This window comes from Girardinichthys multiradiatus, chromosome 18 (assembly GCF_021462225.1).
Source record: "Girardinichthys multiradiatus isolate DD_20200921_A chromosome 18, DD_fGirMul_XY1, whole genome shotgun sequence".
Classification (NCBI taxonomy): Eukaryota; Metazoa; Chordata; class Actinopteri; order Cyprinodontiformes; family Goodeidae; genus Girardinichthys; species Girardinichthys multiradiatus.
The window spans coordinates 17,837,012-17,847,379 of NC_061810.1; the positions used below are offsets into that span (position 1 = coordinate 17,837,012).

General features: G+C 38.5%; 1 protein-coding gene across 3 annotated transcripts in view; it reads right to left on the reverse strand.

Annotated features, from left to right (window-relative positions):
* The window catches only part of dscamb (Down syndrome cell adhesion molecule b), a 164,797-nt gene extending 155,903 nt beyond the window's left edge, over positions 1 to 8,894 (reverse strand). The window contains exon 1 of one of the 3 annotated variants that reach the window (XM_047392202.1): positions 8,108 to 8,863. In XM_047392202.1, coding sequence (XP_047248158.1) covers positions 8,108 to 8,150 — 43 coding nt within the window. In that variant the 5' untranslated portion in view covers positions 8,151 to 8,863. Of the gene's footprint in view, positions 1 to 8,107 lie in introns of all 3 variants that reach the window. The other 2 variants (XM_047392203.1, XM_047392204.1) reach the window with 2 other exon arrangements.
* Between the last annotated feature and the right edge of the window lie 1,474 nt (positions 8,895 to 10,368).

A 10,368-nucleotide genomic window follows, 5' to 3' on the forward strand; every position in this document is an offset into this window, starting at 1 on the left:
AGTTTCAAGTTGGAACATTTAAACAGTTCTGTCTGTGGCAACGATGTGCTTATTTTCAGTCAGTCAGTCATTTTCTACCGCTTATTCCATAGTGGGTTGTGGGGAAGCTGGTGCCTATCTCCAGCAGTCTATGGGTGAGAGGCAGGGTACACCCTGGACAGGTCACCAGTCCATCACAGGGCAACACACAAACAACCATGCACACACTCATTCATACACCTAAGGGCAATTTAGAGTTACCAATTAACCTAACAGGCATGTCTTTGGACTGTGGGAGGAAGCCAGAGTACCCGGTGAGAACCCACGCATGCACAGGGAGAACATGCAAACTCCATGCAGAAAGACCTGTGGATGGGAATTGAACCCAGGACCTTCTTGCTGCGAGGCAACAGTGCTACCAACTGTACCACCGTGCAGCCCCGTGCTTACTGTAATTTCTGACATTTTGTCTCTCATTAAATTAGTCAGATTTCAAGTATAACCTCCATTAGCAAGCATGTTGCTGCTGAATTTGAGTGAACAAAAATAGAAATATCTTTGTTCTTGGCTTGAACTGCTGAACTTAGTTAGCCTGGTCACTGACCACAACTATCATAAAATGTTACTGGTTTACCAACGTTCAGCCGGAACACTATTAATATGAGTGCAACTTAATTCCAAGATCCGATTTATGATTTCTGGATAATTTGAACAATCAATATATTGTAGTTGTGGTTTGTCGTTTTAAGTGCAAGACGTGATTTTGGTGCAATAAATGCTGCTCATGTGGAATCTGTAAAAATAATTGATTAAATATGTTTTCAGCAGCATGTTAGTCTGTGTGCATCAAAAAGTAAAGTTGAGTGTTTTAAAAAAATCCGCATCATTTTGGTTGTTTTTTGTTTTGCTTTCTTGCTTTTTAGTAGCAGTGTACATTAACTCTATATACAGTAGTTTATAATGCTGACACACTAAAGAAAGAAAGAAAATCTTACTCTTTGCATTGGACTGTTTTAAGATTATTAAAAAATATATTTAAAAAAATGTGCTTCAGCACTACATAGAAGCAGTACATATTTCTTGTTCTGGACAGTTCCTCTCTGTCAGATGATTCTTTAAACTCGATCCTGCCTCTACAGTATCTGTGCAGCTCAGCACAATAATATAACATGTCACTTTGACAGGTGCTGAGTGAATTAAAAACATCCTTTCTGCCTAGGAACCCTGTCAGAAAGGGAAATCCATGCCAGATGTACTACAACCTCACTTTGCACGCATGATCAAACACCTACTACATCTGGCTGCCGAGGGCTTTGCCGCTCTTCCCCGCAGATGCTAAATGATATCGTTAACATTTTAATGCAAACGACATTTACACGCGGGCTTGTGCAATTACACCTCTGATTCAGTGAAATCCAGACAGACACAGTGTGATCAGTAATTAGATTTTACATTGGGTGAAACGTACACACACATGTACAGACACACACACACCGACCCACCAAAGCTTGCGCCTAATTGGAGAGCTAGACAGACTCGAGGAGGAATGGTACAGTAGAGTAGCCCTCATTATAGATCTAAGATGTATGAGCTAGGGGATATCTATTATGATCACACATCAGGGTATCCATTACCCAACATTAGCAACTCTTTCAACTGGAATCATGCAACGTAACCTAACAAAACATTTTATAATTCATTCAGGTGAGCAAGAAGTAAGTGGGTTTGTAAACCTAATTTAGTCCATTAGATATTCAAATCAGAGTAAGACTGCACAACTTGACTATACCCTTTGTTTTCATGAGTACATTTAATTTCAGTGGGCAACTATATTCTTGCACAACCAAACCCTAATTGTTGTTTGTTGTCCTACTTGGCAAACAGACTAATGGCTGTGAGTGCAGCTGTAAAGCTGATCAGATTTCTTTACAGGACACTAACTATGGACACCACTTATCACTGTGCATCTTCATGCAGACTTGAGAATCGCCTTTTAACTCCAACAAATGGGCTCTTATAAGTACACTGCCTTCATTGCCCTCATGTAGATTTATCAACTTACAAAGTCCAGCTCACTCCTTCTACTTGTGGCCAGATTTAATCCATCTATCCCTCCCAGTCCTTCCAACATCTCCATCCAGAGTTTCAGGTTGCTAATAACGTGAGGTCATGTAAAATTGGCAAGCTAACTGAAGCTGGCAGCTATTTAGCGTGCTACAGGCTGCACACGACTGGATGTTCTGAAAGAGCTCCTTTAGTTCAGAGAGTGTGTGTGTGTGTGTGTGTGTGTGTGTGTGTGTGTGTGTGTGTGTGTGTGTGTGTGTGTGTGTGTGTGTGTGTGCATGTCTAAAGGTCACAGCTAATTGAGATCAAAATTTGATTGCATGATTTGATGACCTCTGCATAAATGCTCGTTTATTGACAGCAAACAAGATAAGTCCTTTTTAAACCACGAGCACAGGGACGAAGCACCGTGTATGTCTACAAATCATCACAGCCTTTGTGGGGGCTCTGTGAAACACCCTGTCTCATTATAGCTTTTCAATGAGGATCTGAATAGGCCAGTTTAGCTTGCTGTGCTCTTGCCTAGAGGCAACTTTCAAGCAGTTATTTCATGTTTTTTTCTTCTGTGATGATGGCTAAATTTATAGCCTAAACATTGGTGAGGGCCGGCGACAGCAGACTTATGAAATCTTAAATAAAGAGATAAGCTGCAGAAGGCGACATATTGTGAGTGTGTCTGATAAGACCTACGACTCAAAGCTGTCTTTTGATTTCATTTTTTTTGTACATTGCATTAATTGTAAAAAGCAAGGTATGATGGAATGGACAGTGTCCCAATATCAGTCTATAACAAGGTTTGGAAAAGGTATTGTTTCAAAATCGCAAAAATTTTATGTTGAACCTTCTCAGTTAGAAATCCTTTTTAATTACACTAGGGTGCTGCAGTGACCAGAGTGACCATAGTTTCCCCTGGCTGTATTTAGTTTAGACTGGTGCACAGGCTGCAGGTCAGCTGGCTGAAAAAGGGGTACTTAATCTTTTCCTTGTTTACAAGACAGATAGAGTTGGCTGTTTGGAAATATTTCCAGGTACTGCAAACTCATGGTGTGGAAACTAAAGGAGCTCCACTTTTCACCGTTATTAAGGTATAACTGCTTTAAAATTAGTGTTGGCAAGCTACGTGTAGCACACCTTTAAATCAGAGCAGAAAACCCAACTAATTACCCAGCTAGTATAAGCTTGTCACATCTGTCATGCTCTATAAAGAGCAGGATGGCATAAAGGATAATATTTGGTCCGATTAGCAATAAAAATTAGCAATAGAGTACTACCACGAAAATTGGTGGGTGTTTATTTTTGCCTGAGCCTCTATATCAAAATGAAAATGAGAATAAATAAATGTCACAGACAACAATATTATAGCTGTAATAATCAATGTTGCATCATTTTAGCAGCATTAAAAAAATTGTTGCTTTATTGTTTTTATGAAAAGCACTTAAATCATGTACATTTTAAGATATCCATTCTAATAACATGACAAAGTTAAACCCATTCTTTTATTAGCATACATTATATATTTAAAATTAAGTTTTGATACAAAAACCGTGGTGTATGGAATACTCGTTAGAGTTAGTTTTTATTTATTTATTAATTCTCAATTTCCTAAAAAAACATGCAATACACAAACCTTCATTTTCATGCAACATGTGGAACATGGAGTAAAAGGGGGGATTTGTCAAATTAACACCACGATCACAGGTTAGCAATAATGTCCAATCAGCTCTGTTTAGTTTTCTTAAAATGCATTTTTTATATAGAGAGATTCACTGAAGTTAACTTAGAATCCAGCTTGCTCTATTTCCTCCGCTCTGATGGTTGCCACACTATTTGTGATTTATATTGATTTGGCTTACATAATTCATAAAGTTATGTTATTAAAGATTTTATAAAAGTAATTTTATTAGGTTACAAAACAAACAGGTTAATTCAATATCATGGTTCAAGCCAGTTGACACCACAAAGTTATCACACCTACTGCATTCATGGCTATATCTCTTCTAAACAATAGGCAACACTAGGGAGCAGGTAAGAATGGCTAAACACCAGAACATGAAAAAAAACCTTTGTCTGTTATCGACCAAAATGAAATTCAAATGCAGTATTTTAAGCAGTGTTGCTGCAATTTTCAGATAGCAAGGCTTACAGAGTTACTGTATCACAACCATGTCTACTCATTGAGCAATGGACCTCGTTTCAGTGTTGAGGCTACATATAGACCTCATTTACACATGAGTCAGTTACCTCTATACATGACCCAGATTTAGTGGGAGATATTTGATCTACATTTAGACCAACCAGTTTTCTCCTCATTAATTAATTTTAATATCATACACAATCAATTAAAAGTCCACAAAATAAAGTCTACTAATCATATAAAAATGCCAGATTTCATTTCGTGATATTGTGGTAGCAACATCAAAGTGTGAAGAAAGACTGAATTCCTTTTGAAAGCAAAGAAAGTGAGTGAACAACTGTATAAATGAAGGCATATTTATGAAATGTGTCAGATGAACAATTCAATTGTCAATATACATTCAAGTTGGACATGCTGTGCGCTGACAAGATGCTTTCTATGTATTATCAGAGAGAAAGTTGAATGAACTGTTGAAATTTCCAAACCAGAACTACTGCACTCTCGTACAGTAGCAGCAACTCTTTGAAGTTAACTCACCAAAGTTCCCCTGAAACACAGACATGACGCTCTGCTGACAGGATGTTTCTATGTAGATGAAGAGCAGACTTTAATTCTTATTTGTTAAAAACCAAATATACAGGAATATAGACAAAATAATGGAGACACATGAAATGTCCTGGTTATGTATATTTGTTGTGGTTTATTGACTGTGCAGTTGAGCAAGTTGCATGGTTAAAACAATATGCTTGCATTCTTAATCTGTCTAAAATGTGTATAAAGATTTATGTTTATGGTCTTGCTCTAAAAGTTGTTTAAATCTGTTTTTTGTACATGTATTAGTGGTTTGAAAGTAGATGAACAGAAGAAGCAGAGCAACATGTGCCGGTGTTTTGACCAGATGAGCTACATGCCTGCACAGGTGTTAATGCACAACATATATATAAGTCCAGAACTTTTCATGTGTTTCTGTCATTGTTTTGTTTTGTTACCCTTCCCGTAAAATTGCCTGATTTTTCATAACGCATAAAACTTAAACTCAGTTCCCTAGCTGGCTAAGAGACATCTTGCCAGTAATGCATTATCTTTGCTGAAAGAGGGCAATTCAGAGAGATACCTTCAGTGGTTGATAGAAGTGTAGTAGTTCTGGTTGGAAATTATGTATCATACTGGTTTGCGTTTGTAAAAATGAGCTCATCATCTTCTCAAATGGTATCCAGAAACCATCTCATCAGTCCAAAGCCTGTCCATATAAAAAAATTTCACCGGAGAAATATGTCTTATTTTCATCTTCCAGTAAAATTCAAATATCTAAATATGTCTTCATATTAACCCTGATTTACTGTAATCCACGATTCTCACAATTCATAGCTCTATACAAACACAATTGATCATCAGTCTTTTTCTACACAATATTTACACAAAAGAATTAAGTTAGTTAAGTTTGACTTTTCTGTATGATTTGAATAAAACGGAAAAAAATTCAGTTTGAAACACTACCTGGATTTTAATAGTTTTTTGTATCATAATTGATACATTAGGCATTTATAGTAACATGTACCACATTTGCCACATTAAAATTATGCATTATGTATGCTTTAAGAAGAAACACATGACACACGTAAACATAATTTACAATAGTACATCATAGGTTTTGAAGATAGTACAAAATTTGTTTTTTTCGAGACACGTGTATCAACAATGATATGCTTGCCATTTAATAGTTAAGACAGGGACAATCAACCCATTTGGCTGCAATTTGTCTATTTAACACATCTAATGCAACAGTGTGTGCTGGGATTCATAGACCTGTAGACCAACTCTGTCTTCTGACATCTGAGTAAGGAGTTGTTCCTCCCTTTCCTGCTTTGTTCTGGTTCTGCCATTTTGTAGTGGTACCCAAATTGTGAAGAGGTTTGATCCAACCATACTCTGGCTAAAGGACCCCACAAGCAAAACAAGATATAGGTTTCCACACTGTGTTGTAAGTTTAGATTTGGGGGGGCTTAGGACAAAGCTCCCAACGCCCATTAAGCAGGTTACCATAGAGACAGGCCAGTGAGAGCAGGCCCAACTAGGAAACAGCAAGAATTGTCTGGAATTCAATCTCTTCGCTGGCTTCAATCTACAAGGTCATTCATTCATTCTGACAACGACTGCTCAGCCGATGAACACCTCATTCTCATGATAATCAACAAAACATCCAGCCGCAGAGGACAAAGTCTTAGAGCCAGGCTCTGCTACAGTGATGGAGAAATCAAGTAACAGCAACGGATGGAAACATATGCATCATACAACATCAAGGAGACATCATGGAAAAGTATGACGTCTGCCACTGAACGCTGAATGCGGCTTAATCCCTATCAGTTTTTTGCCACAGGCCTCCTTAATAATCCCTTCTGCAATAAATGGACACAATCTTGCATGGTGGTTGATCTAATGTCAGAGCCAGATGATTATGATTAATGAGGATTCCTTATTGTTCCTTTATGAGTTTCAGCACAAGCTGGGCTGAGGGAGATACCATTTTATATGGAGTCAGTATCAATAAACAGCGCCGACCGAGGGCTGCCTCAGCTCCGATAAAAAAAAACAGTCGACACAGAAACAAAAATCAATTTCGAAGCCGTATTTTATCATTCCGGCTAGAGAGAAAAATCCATTTTGGGGGGGATACGAAATCTCATATTGCAGCCCCTTGATGCGGTTAAACACATTCATACCTGTAAATCTCCATTTTGCCAATTTTTGATTTGCAAATTCATCTTTTCATTTTAGCCATTTTTTCATACAAGGCCAGCCAACAATTGGCTGGTTTTACTTTCGGTACGTGAATGGACCCCAACATATCGTCCTGGTGTGTTTTCTTACGGACATGTTACTATTTTCTTTCCCTTCTCGTTCATCTAACACTCCCTGTGCCTTCCCCCTGTTTTCGTACACACCCAGGCAGCCATAATCCCTCCCTGTAGGAGACACTCCGGCCAGTAAGTGAATGCAATAAACTGTATCAATTTTCCACCATTGATTATGGATACATTATATGGGTGCACAAAAAAATCTGTGATTGGTAACAGCAGTGACACAAAAATGCATACGATGTAAACATGACTTATTATTTAAAGAGAAAAAGGGAAATGTGGTTCAAACATTTATTTCTGTGTGATCTACTTCTAAATTAAACAGACTTAATAATTTTTAACTAATATCTTTAAACTGCATTTCAGGATTAATAAAACTGATCAAAACATATGAGAAAATGATTGTAGAAATGATGCATTAAGAGCAATGAATGAAATTAAAATAATCTTAATGCAAAGAGGATGTGCATGCTAGTGTCTTTATATTTGGCAATTGAACACCTTTTCATTCATTTAAGCCCACATGAACTTGAAAAATATGTTCACAGTGGGGGAGGGGGAAAGGGTTAAACGAAATGTCTATTACATTAAAGACGTCACTCATTACTAAGGGCCTCAGTGGAAGTAAGATGTGACAGGATGTGTTTGAAATTAAAATGGAAAAAAAACATTAATTTGTCGCAATTAAATTAATTAAAACTTTGAATAAAACACAAAATCCATCAATGCATTTTAATTTTTATCTATGAACTAACGCCCAATAAACGATATCATGGTTTCATTTGGCTCAGGATGTGCTTTTGAAGGCCAGAAATTTGTATTTTTGCAGGAGAGCTTGAGAGATTCATCAGTTCAAACCTCACCCGTCGCCCTTTCCCTCCATCAGCGGTGTCAAACCTTTCCACAACCGTATAAAATCCATTCCGTGTGGGTCACAGGTGACCCCCCCCCCCCCCCCCCCCCCCCCCCCCCACCCACCCCTTCAGTCATTTAGCAGCCTGACACTGATTTGTTTTTTGTTTAGTTTTCTGCAGGAGGTAATAGACATTTGAGTGGCAGATTATAAACTTACCATTCAAGATGCTCTGGAGGAAGATAAAAGCCAATATCCACATGCCCTGCTCCGTTCAATCCCCCCAAAGCTATGCTTTCTCGTCTTCCTCCGACCGGTGCCTCCCTGGGTTTCTCTTCAGTGCGCCTGGTGTAAGGTTAAACATTTGCGTGGGTCTTGAAGCAAACCAGTTCTAGTCTCTATACTTTTTTTTATTTTAAAATCTACTTCCTACTTTTACTTCGTGTCGCTGACCTATGTTTTGCTGTTCTGTTTTTTTTTTTCCCTAGGACAAAATTAGGCTCTGTGATTGTCTTGGGGAGAGCGCTGCGCGCAGACTCTCCTCTTGTGCTCCGCGTCTTGCTGCTTCTCCCTGTTATTCAAAGGGGATGCTGAAGTGGTAAAGCCCAGGTGTGTGTGATGCTGAGTCAGAGTCGGGTCCTGGTGCCAGAAATTATTTCCCCAATTAGCCCAGACTAAATTTGCAAAATAAACAAATCAGAAGCTTCGATTATCTAAATTAAACATAAACTCCCGGGTCATCCTTGGGAAAAAATAGTTTTAGACAATTAAAAATTGACCAACTAATAGAACAATGAGGCAAAAAAGTGGAGAGAGGATGCGAAAATGAAAAAGACGCTGTTTTGTTCAGACTCCAAAGTCAAGACCATCTTCATCGCCTCTTTGCGTCCAGCAAGAAGCGAGCAAGCGCATCTTCCCCGCTGTCGTTCTCTGATCGCAGTCTCACCGCCTCTTTGAGCATTACACAGAATAACCCTCTCCCCCTGCCCCTGCAGACGCTTTAATTCCTCATTGCCTTAAAGGAGCAGAGGCGGCTAGCGGTCCGTCTTGAGGGCAGGACACCAGGAGAAGGAGGTGTGAGAGCACGCACTGAGCGGTGCATTTGCATTAAGGAAATAAGGCACCTGACGCACCGAGGCACCAAGGATTTTTACGCACGGTGTTATATCGGCACAGAGTAAAGCGTTGTTTGTGTGCAGGTGCACACATCATCTAGGTCTGGCTTTAATTGATCTAGCATTCCGGTTTTTTACCCCAGGGACGCCTCCATAAACTTTTGCAATGGGTTCCCAGATGGGAGGCACTAATAATTAAGGGGTGGCGCACAAAATGGTATGTTTCTATGTCGATGGAAAAAGACAAGAAAAACTTGATCCTCCTTATGATTTTTTCTAAAACCTAATAGTCTGCAAAATCATGCACCCACCACCTACATACAAAAAATCTGCCAGTTTGATTAGCACATGCATTTACCAGGACATTACTGACTTCTTTTAAATTTACGATTTCAACCAATAAGACTTGTTTTCCAAGATCTATGACACATGAAAAAAAGAAAACTTAAGCTGCAAGTTTTTTGTTGGAGGTAGTTAATTTAAATAAATAAAAAATGACCAGTTATGTAGCATTTTTGTAGCAAAACATCTGTCCAAAACCTTTGTCTCATTTTACTGAACTAATGCATCAAAGAACATGCTGTGGGTGGATGTATTTATAGAACAAAAACGGTGAGAGTTCTGAGTTACGCATTTCAGTAATAGGTTAAAAAGATCTTTTTAACCTGCTGATCCTCAATTAGAGCTGATCAACAGAAAACTGATTTTGAGTATTAACCAGTTGGTTGATGCATCTAAAACAGTTTAAGATTGAAGATAGAGTGTCAGACAATCAAAACGTGCACAACAAATGACAGAAGAATATATTAATAGGAATGAATAAATAAATGTTGCTACTACTCAAAGCTTGTTTTTTTGTTGCATAATTTCATGCAATAAAAACATTATGCATATAAGACTTTGTGGTCAGTGGAAGGGTCATCAAATATATAGAGATGAAGACGGACACAACTCTAATCGTCTTTGTGCCACCAGTGGTACCCTAATAGTTGAGGTGTAATATACCAAAAGCACCGAAAGTGCAGCCTTGTCGGTTCAGTATGCACATGTACAAAACAAATACAGCGTTGTTTTATACCTGAACACAGGCAGGATGTGTATGGGTGGAACCAAGTGCGCAATGGAATGTTCTGTAACTCAACTTTAAAAATTGATACCTAAACAAAACAGAGAGGACTCCCAGCTTTCACTAAAATCTGCTTTTTCTGAACCTTTAAGTTTCTCATGCATCTACAGTCAAGAAAGAAAGATGGACCAAACCAGAACTTTATCTCAGTGTAGGAACAACAGCAATAAGGTACATAGCTCACCCTGCACTTGACTAAATTGCTCATCTTAAACAACATTAAACAGTATGGGATTATA